Source organism: Anneissia japonica, unplaced genomic scaffold, assembly GCF_011630105.1.
Source record: "Anneissia japonica isolate Jap-2015-1 unplaced genomic scaffold, ASM1163010v1 scaffold287835_len3118868_cov185, whole genome shotgun sequence".
In the NCBI taxonomy this organism is placed as follows: Eukaryota; Metazoa; Echinodermata; class Crinoidea; order Comatulida; family Comatulidae; genus Anneissia; species Anneissia japonica.
Genome location: NW_022737223.1, coordinates 2,426,992 through 2,450,422, shown reverse-complemented (window position 1 = coordinate 2,450,422; position 23,431 = coordinate 2,426,992). Strand labels below are relative to the sequence as shown.

Sequence of the window (23,431 nt, the reverse complement as noted above, 5' to 3'; positions counted from 1 at the left end):
CAGGGTATGCACTGCATACCTTTGATGCTTGCCTTGACGGTCCGCCACTGCTAATGAACGACTTTTTATAAGAATATTTTTTCAAAGCTGATAAGACCATGAAAACCCCGATCCCAAAATTGGTCTTTAATTGGAGGGAGATCTGTATCAGTACATACTGAATCCTCCAAAAAGACCACCGCTTTTAGTAGGCCAAGATGCATTGTTATAGTTGTAGGAACGACAATGATGTATGATGTAACGCGTAATCGGTATCAGGTGATCCTTTGATATTAAGAATGGGTGTGATAAGGGAGTGTGCATCACGTGCTCATCTCTCTGTAATTCACGTGACCTTTCGTCTTAGCAATCATTCTAAAAGGACAAAATTTTGATATTCGATTAAAATTGGATTGAATCATATCCAGATATTAATATTGTTTTTTTGTAAATAGCAATTTAATGTGTATTACAGTCGCAATTTAATTACAAATATTTTTCATTGTCACGAGAAGGGAGGCAGTGTTTACATCTCATTGATCAGCGCCGCCGCCGTTTTTTTTTGTATGATAGTTTTGATGAACGTATCGGGGCGACACGCGACGACGTATTAAAAGTAGAGTGTCGTTTGAACTGTAAATATGCTGTTTTTACTAAAGAAGATCGACTTATTATTTATTGTTTTTGTCGTTATAGTTGTCGATACCTTGTTGACTACCGGAACACTTCACCAGCAATCCAAGAGAAATCCGGTCGTGTTGCGTAAGAGAATTTACATTGTTTTGACCCAGGAAAGAGAGGATTAGGATAGCTCAGCTACTACTACCTAGCTAGCCTAGTAGTCATCCACGTCGACCGAGTGTGTGCGTTGTGGTGGCGTGGACATCGGATGCTGCTAGCTAGGCCTAGTCTTATGATGGTGCCTGGGGCTAGTCTAACCTTCTAACTTTGCCTAGCGTAGCCTAGGCCTAGTGTGTATTATTATGAACTGTCCTTTGTTTCCCATTCGGTCCTGGATTCATATTCTATGCATGTTTATTTAGCAGAACTTGTTTCTAAAGTAAAAGAAAGAAACGAATTAATTGTAGGCCTAGGTATGTGTTCATTTATTTGGCTTATTGGCCTAGGCTAAGTTGAGGCCAAGCTTAGGCAAAGTAAGTTTAAGAAAGCCTTATGCAATAGGCTGGGGGTGGGGAAGATTTATCAAATTAGAAATCAGCTTAAATTCGTCCTAAGTCCATTTTTTTGCTTAAGTCAAATTTATCCTTATTGCTTAGCTTAAAAATTGCTTAAAATTAGAAAGTCGATTGTACATTGGCGTCATCTAAGACGATTTTTAAGCCAAGATTTTGCTAAGATTGGGTAATAAATCAACTTAAGATATATATTAGGAACATCTTAACTTTTTTGACTTACGACAATTTTGGTATCCTAAACATAAAACATCTCCCTCTGAACACAGATTAATGGTAGTCCTATTCTAGTGTATTACAGTATAGCGCCGGTATCCTTCAAACAAGCTCATGGCTCTTGAAGTGTGGAGGAGTAGCTCGTTCAGTGACTTTCTTCACCAGTAAGGGTCACTCGTGGCTGTAGGTAGCAGCACCCCAGCACCCCTGCTCTGCCAATCTACCTGTCTCGTAGGCTCTCTCTGGACCCCCCGTCAAGAATGTTCTTGAGTAGTTTTAATAATAATAATAATTTATTTGGCATCTTCACTTTTATAACAGTGGCACACTTCCTCTTGTGAAGGTGCGTCCAAAAAGAAAAGAAAACAAAAGTAACAAGCAAAGAGTTTAAAAAATAAAAGTAAGTCGGATAAATTAAGACCATTTTCAAAGATTTATTAACAACAAGACCTACAAAAAGATAGATTATTAGATGAAATATATAAATAATAAACAGAAAATATTAACACAGAATACAAAAGTTACACATTTTACATTTCTAAGGTTGTACAAGAACAACAAAAAAAGAAAATCACAATACAAAGAATCACTAACTATAAAATTAGCAATGTGAAAGACAATCCATAGGCTACAGTACTTCAAACATTTTTAAGGGAAGATCTTCTTTTCCATGCTTTACAAATGAAATCTTTACAAAATTTGTCAAAAAATCCATATGAGCCATCTTCATATGTAAGAGATGTGTTACCAATGATACAGTAAACATATATTTTGTGTTATTATCACTATTTATAGAATTTGAGCCATGATCTGCTTAGACCATTGCAATTTAGGGCATTTTCCAATAGTTTGTATTCTTCAATTCTAATATCCTCATATGCTTCACAATAAAAAATAAAATGGAAACTGTCTTCAAGAACGTTAAGTGAGCACAAAGTATGATTACCATCGACATAACTTGAAGCCCATTTATAAGTTCGCCCATCCATTGGTAATGTATTTAATCTTAATTTAAATTTTAGACTAACTTTTTACTAATTCACATTAGACCTAATGATATTGCCATTTTTTTGGAATTGAACATTCGCTTCCTGCTTTCAGTTCAAAACTAAAATGATGAAATCTAATACTGACTGATTATACACATTAAGACTTTCAATTGAAAACTAATTAATTATTTCAATAAAGAAAGTAAATATAAATATTGATTATATGTTTTCATTTTTTTTTTATAACAGGCAGTATATGTGGCAAAGACAAGCCAAACCAGTCACTCGGCGCAAAAATTGATTTTGAGTTATTAATACAGTGTTAGAGAGTAAAATAATAGCTATAAAATGGTAAAAAAAATCATTAAAATCGGACATTTCCTTATGAAGTTACAAGAGTTTAACCACACAGCTGTTTAAAGAACAATATGTGAGAAATTAACCGTCAAAGTTTATGATTTCAGGCATTTCTCATGCAGAAACTATCTTTAAATCCTTAAAAAGTATTCTTTTAACATTGAAAAGGGGGAAAATAACAGCATAGAATGATGTGTAGATATATAAAGGTTAGTTTAATGCAATAAAATAGATTTTTAAAAATTTGACATTCCAGCATGTTTTGGCCATTTTCTCTGAAACACGATTTGCGACGAATGACTGGTTTGGCTTGTCTTTGCCACATATCTTTGACTTTCAATTTTCTCTAAGGTCATAATACTAATATATTCCTCACAAAGTCACACCATTTCAGACATATAATGGCGTGATTTTATCATGAGATGGGAACCATCCTACTGTACACCTTATATAATGTTTGTTTATACTACCTTAGGCTAGTGCCGCTAGGTCAGTGGTAAAATGCTATACCAGCTGTAGTGTTATTTGATATTAAATATTTATTTACTACAAAGATAAGGTCAAGTGTTTACAAACAGATCCAAGAATATTGATCGGTTTGTTTCTACTGTTTAGTTTCGAACTGATAATGATTTCTCTGCTAATCTTCCCTCTAGTTCTTGATAGCCAGGGAAGGTTTTGTTGGGGGGTGGGGGGCGGGTGGTCCGGCCCTGGCCCCTCCCCCCTTTTGGGAGGTTAAAAAAAAAGGAAAGAAAAAAGAAAGAAAAAGAAAAAAATGATAGCCCAGGACAGTGTTGCCTCGATCGGCCCCCCTTTTGGACATCTCTGGATCCGCCCCGATAGCTGTGTAAAAAAGTATGATAAAGCACTTCTTTCATAGTCAAATGTACACTTGTAAGTCTTATAATAACAACTGTTGTTAGTGTAGTCAGCTGCTTCTAAGTCACCAGATACAATTGAATTAAGAATTAGTTTGCAACTTTTGTTGTAAGTATAGAACAAAAGGTGTGCATTGTTGACTCCCAAGAAACCAAGTTGGATCAATATAAGATTCCCTTATTTATTGTCAAAATGAGATTAAATATATTGTTCCCAAATACATTGTGTATTGCATTTTTCAGAATCATTAATGAGATTCATAGTTGTTTTCCTTTTTAAAAAAAGCTGTTATATATATATATAGTACATTATTTTCTCCCTTAGTGCTTAAAAATGATTACCAATGTCTATTATTAGACATTACAATAATTTAAGCCAGGCTCGGGAGACAAAAAAAATGAATGTTGTACAACTGATTTTGGGTTGTAACCATGCTTTTTCCACCATATTTCCAGCTATTTCCCCCAATTTTAGATATTCAAAAATCTGTATTTCATTAACTGTCCCAAAGTTTTTCATCAAAAACCTTTTTTTTGTGTCTTAGAAAATCAAACATATCAATTTTTTCATTTCGTAGCCTGGCTTTAAGCCAAATAATTTAGTAAGCATGTTTCAATTCTTCCACATTATTTTTTGTGAGGGTGCCTCCATTTTTAAACTTTCATGAGGCAAAAAGACACAGATAAACTGCAAAAAAACTATTCAAAATTCTTATAACTACTTTATGAAACATAAAGCTACGTAATAAACAGTGATAAAAAGCAAAATTATAAAGTATAATACAAAAACAAACTAAAGTATGCGAAATAAAAATTCATATTTTTATGATGCCAATTCTTTATTTATGTTTCTTTTTTCATGTAATATCATATCAAATAAATAAATAAAAAAGTGTGTTCCAATTCCTTCCACGTCATTATTTGTGAGGGTGCTTCCATTTCTAAACTTCCGTGAGGAAAAAGACAAAGATGAACTGCAGAAAACTATTCAAAATCCTTATAATTACTTTATGAAACATAAAGCTGTGTAATAAACAATGATAAAAAGCAAAATTATAATACAAAAACAAACAGAAGTATGCGAAAATAAAAATACACATTTTTATGATACCAATTCTTCATTTATGCTTCCACTTTCATAATAAATGCTGAAGATGTACTTTCATTGCTATCAGGTTTGTATCAAAGTGACACTAAAAATGATAACAAAAGTTTGATTGTTAATCTTTAATTTTAAAACTCTTTAATCGAAACACACTTTTGTGTGTTAGCACAACAGTCTTTAAAAAAAAATGAGGAAGATGCATGGTTAGAGGGTCGCTTGTGCTGGTACCAGGAGTTGACTGTTCTATTAATTTTAAAGGGGTGTTCTCTTAAGAGAGAGGGAATAGACAATTAGTCAGTTTATCCAGGTAAATATCCACTCATAAGCTACCAACATCACCATTGATTTGTGTATTTTGCAGTGCCTGGAGATGGCGGGTGCCAGCTAAGGGCGTCCTTGAACAAAAGTGAGGTGCCACACTTCTACTGCAAGGAACATACCAGTGAATACTCTATCTGGCTAGATGTAGGAGAGTTTGTCCCTCCATTTGTCAACTGCTTCATTGAAAACATAAGGTGTGTATTTTCTTATCTGGGGCACATGTTATTCTGCATACCCTAAAAAACAACTACTTAAAACTATTTAAAACATAAAGTATCAATAAATATGTAAATAAACCAAATGCTTAACAGTAAGTAATAAAGTGATATGAAAAACCATAAAATGAATTATATCTTACTCTGAACCTCTAATTCTATTAAAAATGTCTAAAAATCGTGTGAAGTTGGACATTTATCACCCTCCTTTCACCTTCCTCTCCATATTTTGCTTTTTATCAACACTTACTTATTTAAAATTGATAATTTTCTTTGATTTTGTGAAGTTCTGTATAATGACTAATATTTGTACAGGGTGTTTAATAATCCATAATCCTTCTCATTTCCTTGGCATAGACTTGTATATGACCTGTCTCTTATACACATCTTCGCTTGTGCTGGTACCAGGAGTTGACTGTTCTATTATTTTAAAGGGGTGTTCTCCTAAGAGAGAGGGATTAGACAATTAGTCAGTTTATCCAGGTAAATATCGACTCATGAACTACCAACATCACCATTGATTTGTGTATTTTGCAGTGCCTGGAGATGGCGGGTGCCAGCTAAGGGCGTCCTTGAACAAAAGTGAGGTGCCACACTTCTACTGCAAGGAACATACCAGTGAATACTCTATCTGGCTAGATGTAGGAGAGTTTGTCCCTCCATTTGTCAACTGCTTCATTGAAAACATAAGGTGTGTATTTTCTTATCTGGGGCACATGTTATTCTGCATACCCTAAAAAACAACTACTTAAAACTATTTAAAACATAAAGTATCAATAAATATGTAAATAAACCAAATGCTTAACAGTAAGTAATAAAGTGATATGAAAAACCATAAAATGAATTATATCTTACTCTGAACCTCTAATTCCATTAAAAATGTCTAAAAATCGTGTGAAGTTGGACATTTATCCCCCCCCCCCCTTTCACCTTCCTCTCCATATTTTGCTTTTTATCAACACTTACTTATGTGAAATAAGAATATAGCAGGTAATCAAATGGGATGAACCTGTTATGGTGAAATAGTTGTTTCTTTCCCATTCTCTCTACCCACATATTTCAAATCCTAATAAAACTTCCATAAATGAATCAGGTTTAATTGGTTGGTCCACTATATTGGTCAGATTGTTAAGGCTATAGAAATAATGTACATTAATGCCATTAACAGGTGTCCCGAGCAGTTGAATAAGATAATGTTGATAAGGTAGCATATATAGACTAATGGTAATATAAACATGAAGGCAATAAACAGAAATTTACTGTCATCACTGTTGGTTCCTTTAAATTATTGGTCAAAGTCTAAAGGCAATAAAAACCAGTTACATTGCTAGGTCAGTAATATGATTAGAAATTGTTTTTAGCAATTAATAAGATAATGCAGATTGGGTAGCCTTCTGACTAACGGTAATGTAACATAAAGACAATAAATTGACAGGAATATGGTTGAAATCCTTAAAGATATCATTGAGGATTGTAAAAGCTAATTCAAATTATTGGTCAAAGTTAATATAATATTAGTAAAACTAAGTTCAAAATCATACTGCCATAAAACCTGCTATAATAACCATTAAAAAAAAGGGGAAAACCCTGAATTACATAATTTGTATGTTATTTATCACTGGAAAAGCTATTTTTTAATTAACTTATGATGAATAAAAGGTTTAGCTAATAAATATAGTACTGAGATTAGTCATTTCTTAATGAATCTAAAAATTGCAAAATATAATTTAGTGTTTATTAAATGGTTAGCATCTAATGTTCTATCTGAATTGTACAAAAAAATATATAAATAAATGCCTGTAAGAAGATTAGTAAACCTGTGAATAATGAATAAATTAATGAATAATTAAATATACAAATTAATGATAAAGTAATTATGGTAATTATTTATTTTTTTATTTCAACAATATTCTGTGAGGGTGGTCCATCCAGCCGGAGCTGGTCATTAGGAACCCTCAATATATACAACAAGTAACAAAGGAAATATAAATAGATAAACTAAGAAATTAAATAATACTGTAAGCAAAAGAAAAATTGAAAAATGAATACACTAAACAATAGCAATTGGAAAAGAAACTTTAAGGGAATTAATAGAAAAAAAAAATATTATACTTAATTATTCATTTGAAAACTAGACAAATTAATAATAATAATAATAATAATAATATTTTAATTTCCTCAGAAACAGTAACAGGAGAAGCCAAGGCAGAACAAAGTTCCTATACAATGTTCGACAAATTTGCCTGTAGCACATTTAAAATTGATAATTTTCTTTGATTTTGTGAAGTTCTGTATTATAATGACTAATATTTGTACAGGGTGTTTAATAATCCATAATCCTTCTCATTTCCTTATCATAGACTTGTATATGACAACACCACCAGGACAAGCTCATTTCCACCGGGTGTAAACATCACTGTGCCTGGATTTGGTCCAACATCTACGGTGGAATGGCTGGATCCAAGCCACGAAAGCTTCAGTACGTATTATTAGTAAACAATCCTACCTCTCAACAACAAGTGAAAGAAAAACACCATGCATTATTATTTATTACCCGAGATCATATGAATGTTTGATGTACTTTTTGTGTTGTATAATCATATAATTTGTATAATTATACCTTTTTCTTTTAACAGCCAAGTACTATGTTGGTCTAGTAAATGCCCTTGTAGCCAAAGGATACGTGAGGAATACAACTGTTCGTGGAGCCCCGTATGATTTCCGAAGAGCTCCGAGTAAGTTTCATTGTTGATAAATGACAATTAATTGAGAACATAACATTTTTTGTATGTTTATTTATTTATTTTATTTACAATATTACCTCCAATGTTAATTTAATTAAAGGCCATGATGGGAACAGTGTTTACTTTCAAATATTTTGTGTTTCCTCATAGAATAATTTTAATTATTGCTAACAAGTGTAAACATTCTCACATCTTCATCTCTGATTGGATGTAATATGGAGCATGTGGCCTCCACACTATATTGACTGGCTGCTCCACAAGCCTGTTAGAATTGGTAAAGTGAGAGAGTATGCAATATAGATTATCTGAAAACAAAATGTATGGTTACGTGAGGCTCCTATTATGAATTATATAATTAGGGTTTTTTTTAACCTTTTCAGATGAAGCAGCGCAGTATTTTAAAGATTTAAAAGCTCTTATAGAAGAAACCTATTATATGAACGGTAACACTAAGGTGGTGATGATTAGCCACAGTCTAGGCTGTATGTTTGGTCTCTACTTCCTTAACCACCAGGACCAAGACTGGAAAGACAAGTTTATCCAATCATGGGTGCCAATCGCACCACCACTAGGGGGCGCTACAAAAATCATCAGGCTGTATGCCTCAGGTGAGATATTTTGCTGAAAAAAAATTGTAGTGTGTATATATTAGCTTTGACACACACGTTATGAGATGATACTATTAGTGGTGTTTTTTTTTGGGTTTTTTTTGTATAGATATTTTTATTATTGATTATTATTGTTATACATATTCATACTACACTTTATTGTTGCAGGGGATGACTTTGGTGTGTGGGCTGTAGAAGCATTAAAGGCCAGGAAAGCACAGCGTACGTACCCTAGCAGTGCATTACTAGCCCCATTACAGAGACTGTGGGCCAAAGATGAGGCGATTGTCATTACCCCAAAGCGTAACTACACAGCGTACGACTACCAAGTGTTCTTTAACGATGTTGGCTACGAAACTGGCTATGAACTTTGGAAAGACACAAGTCCATTGAATAACGAAGTGAAAGCCCCAGGTATGCTAATAATGTTCAATTTCTAGGTTTCACATTAAAATTTATATAAGTTTTTATCATGTGTTAAAGATATACATTCAAATGAAATCAAAATTTCAACTAATTATTAAAGAACATTTTAAAGCAATTTAGAATTTTATTTTTCACTTTATACCTCAGAATGGAAAGTATTGTATATGCGTAATGTTTTACAATTCTCTAGAACTTTTAAAGATTTATGTAATGTAGTTAGATTTACATACAGCTTTATACTGGTGGTCTCAAAGCGCTCGAGGTGTGTGGACTAGCTCTTTAAGTAACTTGCTTCTCCCAAAGGGTCTCTTTGTGTCTGAGCTACCCAGTAAACCAGTATAACATGAATATCTCCGCTAAAAGGAAATTGTTGGATTTGCCGAATCTATAGTTACTTTCTGGCTGTGGCTGTTCCAAAGTCCTTAGTTTGTTTATATGGATCATGGATTTAATTGCCTCAAAAAATTAAGATTAATAATAAGCAAGAACTTCAGTGACTTGATCAAGCAGAAGTCCAAAACTAGACATATGAGGCATTCTGTGGCAAAATAGCTAAGTTGTAGCAACAATTGAAATTTAAGTTACTGGTATTTTCAGATACTTGAGTATGTAATCTTTAAAATGACTAAATTTCATTCACTGAAATTGGACATTTCAAGCCTTAGTTATTGGGAAGTGAAAGTACAGCGCCCATAAAGTCAAGATAAACATTATTTTGAGTAATTGCCTTCCAAAGTTATGTGTGCATACGATGTTCAATAGAATTAACTATTAAAATAAGGTTAAATAAACAATTTGTTGACCTCTTCCAGAACTAAGTCTTTGGGACATGATTAATTAGACACTAAACTGTTGGTTATTGTGAAAAAAAAATTGATTTTTATACAATTTTGAGCTGTTATAATTTATAACTCATTTATTCAATACTGGCCTGCGCGACAACGTAACCATTTTGCCACAACATGCCTCAGATCTTTAAAATGTTGTTGTTTTATTAGTGACATCTTTAGGAGACCCTAGTTGCAAGAAGTCATTTCCGGGATATCTGTTTAGACAAGCGTTCTTAGCTTGTAGTTTTTTTTTTTTTTTTTTTTTTTTTTTTTTTTTTCTTTTGCTCCATATGGTGATACAAATCAACACTGACTTCTGTAAGACAAATGATAATAAAGAGGTAACGCTGTAGCAAAAACATGCAGATTTAATGAACTTGCGGGGGAATGGGTTATTTTCCGGGAGATTCTTGTCCGGTTGCGAGAGTGCGGGAGATAGTCCCGATTTACGGGAGACTCCTGCAAATTGCAGGATACTTGGGACCTCTGTACCTTTTTGATCATTTTGTCTTTGCTTGTAGTAATACATGCTTTGTAACTCAATATAATTGACAATGGTAAGTGTATTCAGGTAAATATTCATGAAATAGACATTGATATTTTATATAACATTACAAACACACACACACACATCCACAGAAGACATGCTTCTATAATATTGTAAAAAAAAAAATCTCAGTTTTTCCATTTAAATATTCTACAATACTGTATATAGTGTTTAACAAAGTATTCTTTTTCTCTAAAGGTGTTCCAGTTTTCTCAATCCATGGCAAAGATGTCCCTACGGAAGAACAGTATACATATGGAGATGAATTTCCCGATGTACAACCTAAAATAAAGTTTGGACAAGGTGATGGGACAGTTAATATGCGAAGCCTTAAAGCACTACTTAAGTAAGTCATTAATTTTGATTGTATTAAACACATGTTACCTGTTATACAAATTGTGTATTAAAATGAATGTGCTCTGTATTATTGTATATTAATATCTTCCACACAAATGAGTTTGAACAGCACACACAATGGATTGGTTTAGAGAAAGTGCATTCATGGTGTAAGACATCCCAGCCAACCATTAAATATAGACTGTCTGCAGCTATGGTCCCAATTTTGAAGAAGCCACCAGGTTTAATAATGAGCTTTCTTAACACCTCTTATAGTACTTGGCTGCGTGCATTGATACCTATGGTTAGCTGTCTTCTGAAAGATGATTACTAACTTAATACATCCAAATGATTTGTGGGAGCTTGAGTGTGTTAGTGTGGGAAACTGCAGATTTCTGGATTTTACCACGGAAAGTATATCTTAATATAAATGAATCAATAATTTTTTTTTTTTTTATTCTAGGTGGAAAAATGAGCAAAAGCAACCAGTTATAGAATATGAGATATCAGGAGGAGAACATCTAGCCATTCTTCAAAACTCTACTTTACATGATTATATAATTAACAAAGTTCTACAACTAAACAGCACATAACAGCCTATGACATTAGAACATTTTTTACGTCTGCTGAACATTTAGTATCACATGATCTGTTTTACCTGGTAGTACAGTTGTAGCTTAAAAGGAAATTTCACTAACAATTTGTTGTACGTCGTGAGGAAAAGGCACAATCTATAGCAAGGTTGTCAGCTGAGCAAATGCCTCATGAGCCAGTGGGTGGTGTGTCTAGGAATATTGGCATGGGAGAAGATGGTGTGGGGGAGGGGGGCTTGATTAAGTGAGGGGGAACTATAGTAACTAGTAAAATAAGGTGCTATTTGCATAATTTTTTTTTTGCTCAGCAAATTTCCAGTTGGGGTGAAAGCTTTTTCTGGATGGCTGTACATCCCCTACACTTTTCCAATAAGCCTCTAAAGTGAGTCACCTTAGGAACTTCAAATACTCTCAGCTAATCTACTGATTTGGTTAGCTTGGTTCATGTTTGGAAAGGTTTAGAAGTAGAAAGATGGTATGAATCAATGTTTGTCCTATCTGACGTGTTATAGTACTGAATGCTCAGTACATTCCCAAATGCTTACAAAAAAGTCTTGCAAGGGATTTGGTGGGAATCGAACCCACAACCAGATACACACAACCAGATAACTAGCCTTGTTGGCATTAAGCGCTATATATATATATATATATATATATATAACATATTATTATTATTATCAGGTAGGACAAACATCAATTCATATTATTTCTCCTGATGCAGAAAACACCATCGAAATAGATGGATGATACTCCCTTGTTGGGCCAGATTTCTACATATTCAGGATGAGGCAAATACCGGTATATATATATGTAAAAAATATCCATATTTATGAGTAATGGATTAGAGTCGTGGCTACTTGGGTTAGGTTAATCTTTCTCTTGGTTAAGCAAAAATTTGTTTGCCAAACGAGTTTAAGGTGTGGTATGCATGTTTTTTGGTGTAATCGGTGGAAATTTTTGTAAGTATTGTATTTTCAGTAATCTAACCATGTGGTTTGCATTGCAGTTTCATTTGTATGGAATATATTTCATAATAGAATTAATAACTACTGTAAGTTTGTAGATCTGAAGTTATTTTTGCGATGTCTTAATATGTTTGCTGTCACCGACGAGTATCCCTGTCCCGCAGGGTGTTGCTAAGGGTGCTAGAAACGACTATACTCGTCGGAACCGAAGTAACATTCTAGCGTTTATTACTTTATTGTAATACACAGTAGTAGCGCCGACTTAACATCTGATATATCAGGAAAGATACACCTAGACGATAACATACAAATAATGTATGTATATTTGTTGTTATGTTGCCGGCAGTACAAAAGATTTGCACAAGTAGGGACATCCTCTGAACATATACCAACTGATGCAAAAAGTGGACAAGAAAACTCACACTTGGCAGAGCAATACAAGTTAGTGTCCAATGCCAGCAACAAGTTTACTCATCTTCTAATATTTTCCTGTCAGTTTATTAGACACACCATTTTGATGATAATGTTTAATTGATAACATTTCAAGAAAGTATGTTTGTATTTGTATACTTGTTGCACATGGGACAAAACCTTTAAAAAAAAAGATCTGGCAGTCAATAAGCCAATAAAGTACCAATAACATTGTACAAGCCTTTATTTGGTATGGTAGTTTTCATTTTATTGTGTATACTGTTGGTGTCTGAGATACTTTGTTTTGCAATTCCAATGCATGACGTTTCATGCAATTATTTAGCATAGTCATTGTCAAAATGAATTTTTTAATTTTTAAAAACTACTTTATGCATACCGTAACTTAACCAGCTTACTGGTGTAATGTTAAACTAAATAATTAGCATTAGAATGTGACAGTACTGTATACTAGGAAGTCCCAATACTATTACTGTACTCATAATTCCAGTAAATGACCCTAATGTGGAGTATATTATAGTCAAATTTTTATTTTGCTGGTTTTTGGATGGCATGCCTCATTTAGTTTTAAAATAATTTTAGTAGACTTTGCCTACAATGTCTACAAAAACTGTAAAATGAAAATTGTAGATACATTGTTGTGGTTATCTGTCCATAATTAAGGAATAATTATAGAGCGTGTGTTTATGGTTTTACAAATTCGCACCTTATTTTCAATGCATAATATACTTATGTTTATCAGTATACTTGACTTGTACATTTTGTCAATCCAAAAATGTAAAATATAATATTAACAGAAAGATGTAATTTTGTAAGCAAATTTTTAAAATTAAAATTAGTGGAGATTTGTTAAGTTATTAACTTTTTTTCTATAGTCGATTTGGTTCTAAAATAAATTAAATAAATTAAACAAATAATATTAATAATAATAATTAATTTTTCATGATTATTATTTATAGTTTGAAATTTGATCTTGCAATTTGATTACTAATTTTGTTCTTCCAAAATTAAGTAATCTTATCACTTAGTATTGTGAATATATATGTGTATATATATACATTTATGGATTGGACGTGAAATATCGCTATTGAATAAAGTAAGTCCAGTAGAAACGATTTATTTACTTCCTTGTATTATTACAAGACGAGACGAGATATATATATTATATGATCAGCATAATTTTGTTATTATGCTGTTATAGTTATGCTGCAGATTTTGTTTCTTCTCTGATCATTTTGGTAATAAATATTCTAATGTATCATATATGGTACTGTAGTTGGCTTGTATTTATTTTAAATGCACTTAGTATAATATAATACAATGATATTTTTATTGCTCCCCAGTCCAGGATAAAATTCATTTGATAATCTGTCAATATTTAAATATATCCTGTACTGATTTGTTTCAAATAGGTTATGTCAAGTGATTTATCAATCCCAAACTGTTGTTTACATACCGATTTAATTTGTTTACTTTATTTAACCAGGTTTTAACCATTTTTCCACATTAAATTAAATATATTTGCTCTGATAAATTACCTATGAATCCATTTTCATATGTATACATAAACGATCCATTCATTAATACTTGTTCTGGCATGCTCTGGCCACCTATAAGCTATTGATGATGTTCTCAGTTTTCTGTATTAAAGAACTCCATGATAATATACAGTACAGTATTGCACTTTCCCCTTTACACCATCCAGCAAGCATGAGAATTTAATGCGAGTTTTAAGGATTGAACCAAGGTCCTTGTAATAGGAAGGCAAGTACTGAGCAACAGCACAACTTTTGCATTTCTTTCAACTAACAGGCATGACATGGTCAATGCCATAATTCTTCATGCTGTAGGCCTACTCTGAGACCTTTGTTTTCTGGTTCACCTCTAGTTAATGTTGCTTTAAAATGGCTTGATTGTTCGATTACACTTTTTTTTTTATAAGAAGACATTTTTATAAGAACACTGAGGCTGAAATTGCTTAAAAATTTATAAGACAAGTACATTTTGAGAGTGAAATAAGAACACTTCGCTTGGGCCAAAATTTTACTGGTTCTTATAAAATAAAAAAGTGTAACTGTGTTTGACTTTTGTTGACCTTAGCAATGGTGTGATGAAGGAACCAAAGGGTCATAGCTTTAGCCAGTGAGAGGTCATAGCTGTTACACCACTGGACATTAGTACTGTGTATCTTGGTCCTACTTTGTCAACCATATGTTGACATTCAAACTCAATGTTATTCCTTTTCCTTCTAGTTCACCGCAAGTTGGTGGCTTCCAAATGGCTTGATGTTGACTGGCTGGGTATGCTCTTGTTGGCCTTAGTACCTTGTGCTGAACCAGTCATTAATTGCTTTGCAAGATAGATATAGTTCACCTTTGGTCACCATGAACACCTCTCTGTCTTCAATCTGAAATAACATTAGAAGTGTACAATCCTACTTTATACATCAGTGTTTAACACTCATTAAAGTATTGTCCCATGCAAAATACCAAAAAAAAAAAAATCATTTTTTGAAATTATCTTTCCCATTTTGAAGTAATATAAATCATCAATGAACATAATTGAAAAATGTTTACCCATCATTTTACAGAAAAATTATAAATTAATTATCATTAATCCACTATAAAAATCAGGGTACACATTTTTTTAATTCAATAATTTCTATGCTCAAGTTTAAATGTGTATGTTACTGCCAATTAATTTCAAAATTATTTTTTATTAGTTTTTGTCATTTTCAAGAAATAATACATTATTCAACATTAAATTGTGTATACTGTATATATATATTTTTGTTTATATATCTCATTTGCCAACATACCCAGATTAATCTCAAGATCACATGACCAATATCATCAGAGTGCTTGATGTGATAAGCAGGGCCATCATATGTGAAATCAACTGTGAGAGAAAAAATTATTAAAAGTGCAGAAACCAAATGGTCCTCTACTATGAGCACTACCACTCTCTTTTTTCTTGAGCTTTGTAGAAGTTCCAACAACATAAATTTCCACGTACTATTTTCACATGTACTAGTAATATATTGTTTCCAAGTTATTTCTCTTCTTATCATTTCAAGAAGGATTAAAGTAACAAAAGCAGACAACATATATTTAGCTTCTGTAAATCACAATTCCACTTTGCTGCAAAGATGTACTTTAATGTGATTTTTATTTAATAAACCATTTATCTATCTATCTACCTATCTATCTAACATGAAGAACAAAATGTTTAAATTGACAAACCTTTATGATCGTCTGATTCATATATTGCAACAGGAGAGCTGTGAAAAAATAAGATCAACTATTAAAAATAAAGAATTAGTAAAAATTAATTTTATTATTTATCAATCCTTTAACTATTAATAGAATTAATCAGATAATTAGATTAAATCAAGAAGAGGGATATTAGCTACCACATTGTTATTATACAACAAAAATGCATAAGATTCATAATTTTAAATATATAATTTGAATTAGAACAGGTATTCTGAATCTATGGTTATACTTTTAGAATAATGTTTGCACTTTATTCTTATAGGTCTGTGATCCATAACTAACACTCACCTTACTGTCCACATTGTCTCTTTGAATTCATCATGTAATGTTAAATCCATAATGCACAAGTCCTTTGAGGAGAAATAAGAAATAGAATCAGTTTGTTTTATATAAATAAAGATCATAGACAAATATAAAGCAATACTATACCTGCCAACTTTGCTGGAGTCTGATGTGCGAGACAAAAAAATTGTACATAGCCCTCTATATGTAAAAATTACAAAATAGAACGGCCTCTATGTTTTTATACAAAAATTGTAGTGGTGAAACTGATTACATTCATCTGGCGGGACAGTTTCATTAAAAGGAAGTTATATGGACTGTATTCACATTTTAATGACATTTTAATTTTAGGGTATAATCAACCTATACAGTACATTATTTATCTTTTATAACATTTTCTTGGCGGGCGAGATAATACGACGTAGATGTGAGGCTCACAAATCATTATGTGTGAGAGTTGGCAGGTGTAAAATATGGTGGTTATCAGAATTATTATACAGGTTCTGGAGAAAAAATAATTCCTCCTTTGGTATTTGAACTCAAGATATACTAACAGGACTATATGAGGTCACGGTAATCCACTCAATTTTCATTAGGATACATTTTATTTTGAAGGCATACAAAATACAAGAAATGCAGCTGCATATCTAGGAATATTAGCATGGAGGATGTGAGTGGAGAAGCTAGTTCGAGAAATTTTATACTCAGCAAATTTTCTGTGGGAAGCCGGGGAAGAGAGAACTTTTCTGACGAGCGCACACCATGATACACCACTGCAGGACAAAACATAATGTTTCATATATTATATGAAATGAATGCAAAATACTATGAGATTTCTGTATTTATAGTTTAGTAATAATTGTACCTGTACAATTCCTTTGAAGATCTCTGTTTTCCATGGAAGAGAAAGTTTCTTAATTGTACTTGAATGATCCTCCATTACATCATCCCTTATTAGCACTAGTTTTGCAAACCCATCATCTTTGAAAAAAAAAATTATTAAATTTCTACTTTCTTAAAATTTCAACTACTTTACCTATTATCGATGTTTAATTCTAAAATTGATCAATAATAATTATTGCTTTTCTGCTATATTGAAAATGTGAGGCAGGAGTGATGTTTTGCCCTGACGCTAGTATTTGGGGACGTACTGAGTATTCAGTACGATAACATGTCAGGTAGGGCAAAATATCACTCCTGATATTTTCCTGACGCAAACTCATATCATATACCAGAAAGGCCCTACGGTTTAGAGAGTACAATGCTTTATATAGCCATTTCAATTCCCTGGTTCAAATCCTAATTGAGGTTAACATATTTTACTCCTTTTTATTATCAGTGCTTTGAAAATAATAATAGACCAAATCGGCGCCTCCAGCTATTACTGGTCACATGACATATAGTGGGTACTAAATGTAAACAACCACATCGTAAACCACAGTGCACTCAGTTTGAACACAGTATATTGAGAGAGTGTTTTTTAGACAGTGACCAAAAGTAGGACTATGTTTTTAAAAAATAGTAATTTATAATTACTTGGGCCTGCAATCTCCGTGCATTTTATTTAGGCTCTGGAATGCTGCTAGTGTAGGCTATATACAAGTATAGGTCTAGGCAGCACAGAGAGTGTCAAGCCTTGACCAGGGCCTGGAGCAGAGAGGGAGTTATCACTCCTCGACTATATATCTCTGTAGTCGAGCAGGTAATAATGTAGAAAATAACCCTTAACGGTACTGATTGCTCAACCAAACTTGGTCTAGGAAACAGGCTGGTGATAATAAGCCTGGTTGGTATGGTACATCCTAATGCCAGTATGTAATAATAGTATTTGTTTATGTCATATGATGATCATTATACTTGGCAGTAACTACAAACATCCTATGATTTAATTTTGGATTTAAAATAACTGTAAAATAATATTCTTTTTTTTTTTTTCATGCTGCAATAGCATTTGCCATGAATAATATTCTTGAGTTAGGCCTAGGCCTAAAAACTACCTCAGCCGGCAACAACTCCACTGGAGCAATATGTACGTCGTGAAGGTACCATACCTTTCCTTGAAAAAACTTTCAGGCTTTATTCCCACTATCCATTGGATCCTTACCAAACCAAACTGATTAAAGTGTTTAAAAATTTAATTTTGGAACACTTCTAAGTGATTTACCAAATTATAATTCGCAATCCAACCAACATTTGCAACATCTATGATGTGACTTACATCAACAACAAGGCGAAGCCATATTCAATGCACTGTCGTCTCGCGATCTCGATAGATGTGAACAAACCCTAAAACCCACTATAAATCATGTGACCCGAGCCGCCTATTCAATTTATTGAAATGATATTCAACAAGGTCTGTATACGCACGTTAGCTTTAGTGAATTAATTATATTAATAGAGTGCTTGTCAACCTACTTAAGTCTGACTTAGAAGTATGAAGGAACCTGAACTGTTGACTCCACTGTGCTGCCCTCTGGTTACGCAACTCCACAATGCAGGTGTAGTCATGGAGACCTTGAGCAAAATAAATCAAGTATTGTGAGAATAACATGCTTTAGTGACATTTTAAACTCTTCAATAATAGACTTCTTTGTTTATACAGGGCAACCTGTTTAGTATCGAGCTACTGTTCAACCACAGGGCCCTATTAGTTGTACGTTAGGAAATGATTCCATGATTTTGCATCTTTCTCATTACACTAACTACAAAAACAAATTTCTATCTTACCATATTGTGGGTCAATATCATCCATTGGTGGCTTCTTTAATAATGGAAGATAAATGCTGTAGATGAAGGCAACAGAAATTTTGATAAAATTCAATGATAAACTTAATGCAGAGGTGTTGTGAATTGGGTTAAGTAGGAGTGGGGTGAGGTGGGGTGGGGGGTGTACCATTCAAAAACTGCTATTGTGACTAATAGAAAGTTTGATGGTTTTTAAGTATTAGATCTTCAAAATAAAGATTTCGTCAAAGAAAAATTGATCATGAGAAGCACAATACCCATATATGGTCATATCAGATATTTGATAAGATATTACTATACCTGTCAGATGACCCACGCAAACACTTTTGAATGAGATGTGCACAGTGAAGGCACTGGCTTAAAAAAGCAAGATCACCACCATCCTGTCAAAAAAATCGTTAACTGTCAAACACAGGAGGGTTAGGTAAGGATGGGGATACACATAAAGTAAGGAAGGGGATACATAAAAAATGGGGGCCCAAACCCCTACCCTTATTTTTTAAAAGTAGCAATGTTTGAGGCAAATGTTGTATATATATCTTGCAGTAGGAAACTAAGAAGTTTGATTTTTTACTTACTTTCCAGGTCCCAAGAATTAGGCCCCCTCGCAAACTGTGGAGGCTTACTCTTTCGTCAGCACCCATCTGTTCTTTTGTAAAGCCGCCATCTAGCCTCACCTTCAGAAGTAGAGATCTTTGACATGGGCTGAAAAAAATATACCACAAAATATCAACTGAACTATGGTATTAATAATTAAAAATTACCTTATTGTTAGGAGCTTACATATTACTGCTTTAGTTTAGTGTGTATGGAACAAGAACAATTAGGATACAGTACTCTCTTCACACTGCTTAATTTTATTAATCATTGTATAACATACAGTTAGCCCTCCAATTTGTGACTGAATTTGGGGTGGTCCCAGAGTTCGGTCACATAAATGATTGCTATATTGATGAGAATTAAAGGGTGCACTGTAGTTACAGTATGTAGAAATACCCACCTGTTACTAACTGCACTGCCATCCTTATGGAAAAATAGAGGTGCTAAGGCATATATTGCAGCTTGGTAGAGGCTTTTGATTGGTGGAAATTCCAGACTATACCACCGTACTGTTACTGATGTTTGAAAATGATATACATCTGATTGGTCGAAGAAATGCTCATTCTTGTCACTGTCTGTTAAAACTAACTGCCATCTGATGCCAAGTTTTCTAGAATTTTTCAAATATAATAAAATTAAAATTTACAATAAATCTTAGGATAATAATTCAACTGACTCTGAAAAACATAAAGAGAAAATATTCCAGTAAAAGTGAGCAGTTTTCTCCCAAAACACTCGATAAATGTTAAAGTAATTTGATTTATGGCAATACATGAAACATAAAACAATCTGAGAAAGACATAAAAATTAAAATGAATAAAATCATGTGGTATCAAGGACAACCAGAAGGAGAAATAGGAGAAGTAATTTTTTTTTTAAAACACACTACTTACTCGATGACTTTTTTAGTGTCTGCTGGAAGCAAAGTATAGTTGCTTTTCTTCTTCAGCAACAACTTAAGCCGTGAGTTACGTTTTTCAATGCATCTATTTAAAAAAAACAATACTGAATTACCAATACAAGTTTTAACTTGTGGCGCCACGTCGTAGCAACATATTACTCTTGTCCATCGGGACTTAAGAGCAAAGAGATACTGAACTTGAGAGAAGATATTACCTTCTTATACATTCTCGTTTCCATCGGATATCTCCATGCACCTTCAATTGAACCTCCACCGATTCATGCTTCTTTAACTGTCCGTATTTCATGTACAATTCCTGCCAAAGAACACTGGAGGCAAAAGATGATTAAGTTGAAGTTTATCAAATTATCTTTGTTGTCAGTTGTTTTTTGACATCATTGGAACTAATTTATGAGGTATTCATGTAACAAACAAAAAAAAATCTGATATTGGCACAGGTCCCAAGTCTACCCAAGTCACAGGAGTCTCCTGGAAATCGATAAAGCCTCCCTCACTACCGCGAGAGCACCTTCTGGAAAATAACATATCTACCGAAAATTCCACCCCCAACCCCCCGTTTTGCCACTAATTTTAGTGCTACTCACTTATCTATTCTAAATATGTTGTACCCTCCCATTTGAAAAGGTTTGGCCTGGGGACCCCTAAATTGGTGAGAATATAGATATAATAAAAACTATTTAAATTCTCTACTACATATACATACTCATCATTGGATAGCTTCAACCACCTTCTGCAGACACTGGCTGATGTCAGGAGGTCATTCGCTGGCAGGAACCCAAAGATGTAGAGCAAGACCTCATCTGGCATGTCATCAATGCTGGCTTTCCGACTTGCTGTGAACTTCCTCGGTAACTGCATCTGTATTGGGGTCTTTGCAGAAACTGGAGATTTTGATTTTGCCTTTACAGGAGTTTTTAAGACTTTCAAACCCTCAAATTTATCAATTAGATTTGGGTTTTGAGATCTGAAACAATAATTAACATTGTAAAATATATTCGTTTAGATGCTCCATAGTTTTATATTGGATCCAAATGAACAATGTTTTATCAATAATTAACATGTACAGTAGTGTATTGCCGCAATGTTAGTAACAAGTTTAAAAAGAAAATTTCTGTTCTTGGACCTCAACTTTTTTTTATTATAAGATTCGATTTTTTTTCTTTTTTGTTGGGGTGGGGGAAGGTGGGTTTGGTCAGCCTCTAGAAAATCATGCAGAAATCAATGTTACCTTTCATCAGCATTTCCTTCTGTATCTCCAATCCCTGATTTTGACTGATGAGATTTCAGGTAATTTCTGAGAACCTTCTTGTGATGATCACCCATCGTGTGATCTGGAAGACAAATTTTATTTTAATGCAAAGTATTGTCTGTACTATTTAATAGTCCTGTTATTATTATCGAAATACAGCTTGTAGTAAAGTAGGCCTGCCTCTCTTAAATTGATATGATGAATAGGGATGGCCTATTGATACTATCTATTAATTTTATATTTTACTGGCTATTTTTAATTATAACCTGATTTTTTCCCATACTTGAGTGAGATTAGGATTGGACTAGTCGATTGGAGACTTCACCAACCAATTATCATTTAATGAAATATACCAGTTACCACCAGTCCAATGAATTCTAAGTTCTAAGAATCCATACCGATGTCCTCCATCACCAGGCCAGGTCTACCTAGTCTAGCCTCTCTACGGCCTAGATTTAGCCTAGGCCTATAATAAATGGGTGGTTTTGTATACCAAAATATTAATATTCAGTGCTAGCTGGCCAACCCTCCCTGGCCTGGTGCAGGAGGTCAGGTATGATCAAATCAAAGAATAGCCTCCCTACCTACCTATCCTGATCAAAGTCTAGGGCCTACAACAAGTAGAGTGGTGGTAGACCTCTATCTAAGGCCTAGTACAGCCTTAACACATGTAAAATACACCGATCATAGAACTTCCATTCTATGGAGGGTGGAGTACTAAAGTGCATTAGCGCCCATTCCTATACTAACTTATATTCGTTATTACTTTATCTTTCGTATTGCTTCATGTTGAAAAATAACATCATTGACCTCACTTAAACTGCTTAAAGCTTGACGTCGCCATCGAAACAGCCGGGGTTTCGATTCTCGAAGTAAAATTGTGTGTACCGCCCTCTATGACTGTTTGCTCTTCTGTCAAAAAAATGCGCAGGTCCGTTAAAAAAAGGAGAGCTCAAGCGCAGCTACATCAAGCTAGCCAACAATCTGCCAGCCAACAACAAGCCAGCCCACAATTCCAGCCAACAATAAGATAAGATACGATCGCGTTGGACTGCAGATTTCACTATTTACTTCACTGTGTGTGCGGCCGCGAAATTAGCGATGTTTTTCAAAACAGCACAAATTCTTCAATCTAATGGCCACGGCTGAGGGATAAAAAGTGCGGATGGCGGGGAAGGAGATGGGGGAGGGGTAGGGATAATATTAGAGGAGTTGGGAAACAATAAGGAGAGGAATTGGAAAACAATATCGTTCGAAAACGACAGATTGTTCCTAAAAATCCCTTGGATTACACATAGGCATGGTGTATCCCTCATTCACACCCCATCGAGGTTAGAGGGGGACCGGAGGTCCCGTTTAATAATAGCTCCACCTTTCTATAATTTTCAGCCATTTTTATACTGGTGGTAAATATAGGTAACGATTGCTCGAAAGGGAAGATTGTTCCTGAAAATCCCTTGGTCTAGGATTATGGTATGACCCTAATCACCACAACAAGTGGGAAGAATTTTAGGCGGGAGGGGTGTAAATTTAGAGAACAATTATTCGAAAACAGCAGATTGTTCCTGGAAATCCCTTAATGGGGTTATGGAGCGATACACCCTCAATCACTCCATCGAAGTTAGAG

At 33.8% G+C, this 23,431-nt stretch overlaps 2 protein-coding genes across 4 annotated transcripts in view; one reads left to right on the top strand and one right to left on the bottom strand.

Moving 5' to 3' along the window:
- Positions 1-343: 343 nt before the first annotated feature.
- LOC117117142 (group XV phospholipase A2-like) lies at positions 344-13,846 on the top strand. Its single transcript, XM_033261352.1, has 8 exons — positions 344-741; positions 5,079-5,232; positions 7,614-7,732; positions 7,890-7,988; positions 8,378-8,605; positions 8,774-9,019; positions 10,607-10,754; positions 11,208-13,846. Exons 1-8 carry the CDS (start codon positions 621-623, stop codon positions 11,335-11,337), a joined length of 1,245 nt encoding a protein of 414 aa, XP_033117243.1. The 5' UTR covers positions 344-620; the 3' UTR covers positions 11,338-13,846.
- Positions 13,847-13,996: 150 nt separating this feature from the next.
- LOC117117141 (F-box only protein 15-like) overlaps positions 13,997-23,431 on the bottom strand; it is a 9,805-nt gene continuing 370 nt past the window's right edge. For 2 of the 3 annotated variants that reach the window (XM_033261350.1, XM_033261349.1), the window contains exons 2-15: positions 21,784-21,886; positions 21,259-21,519; positions 20,750-20,863; positions 20,527-20,619; positions 20,034-20,243; positions 19,612-19,738; positions 19,334-19,416; positions 19,016-19,071; positions 18,704-18,802; positions 17,154-17,269; positions 16,295-16,356; positions 15,974-16,011; positions 15,550-15,629; positions 13,997-15,138 (exon numbers count right to left, since the gene is read on the bottom strand). In XM_033261350.1, coding sequence (XP_033117241.1) covers positions 15,049-15,138; positions 15,550-15,629; positions 15,974-16,011; positions 16,295-16,356; positions 17,154-17,269; positions 18,704-18,802; positions 19,016-19,071; positions 19,334-19,416; positions 19,612-19,738; positions 20,034-20,243; positions 20,527-20,619; positions 20,750-20,863; positions 21,259-21,519; positions 21,784-21,878 — 1,524 coding nt within the window. In that variant the 5' untranslated portion in view covers positions 21,879-21,886 and the 3' untranslated portion in view covers positions 13,997-15,048. Of the gene's footprint in view, positions 15,139-15,549; positions 15,630-15,973; positions 16,012-16,294; positions 16,357-17,153; positions 17,270-18,703; positions 18,803-19,015; positions 19,072-19,333; positions 19,417-19,611; positions 19,739-20,033; positions 20,244-20,526; positions 20,620-20,749; positions 20,864-21,258; positions 21,520-21,783; positions 21,887-22,570; positions 22,670-23,431 lie in introns of those variants that run through there. The other variant, XM_033261348.1, reaches the window with a different exon arrangement.

Coding starts and splice junctions, on each gene's coding strand:
- LOC117117142 (XM_033261352.1), top strand. CDS start 621: ATGCTGTTTTTACTAAAGAAGATCGACTTATTATTTATTGTTTTTGTC. Junction 5,233..7,613: donor TGCTTCATTGAAAACATAAG/GTGTGTATTTTC, acceptor TCCTTATCATAG/ACTTGTATATGACAACACCA. Junction 9,020..10,606: donor TAACGAAGTGAAAGCCCCAG/GTATGCTAATAA, acceptor TTTTCTCTAAAG/GTGTTCCAGTTTTCTCAATC.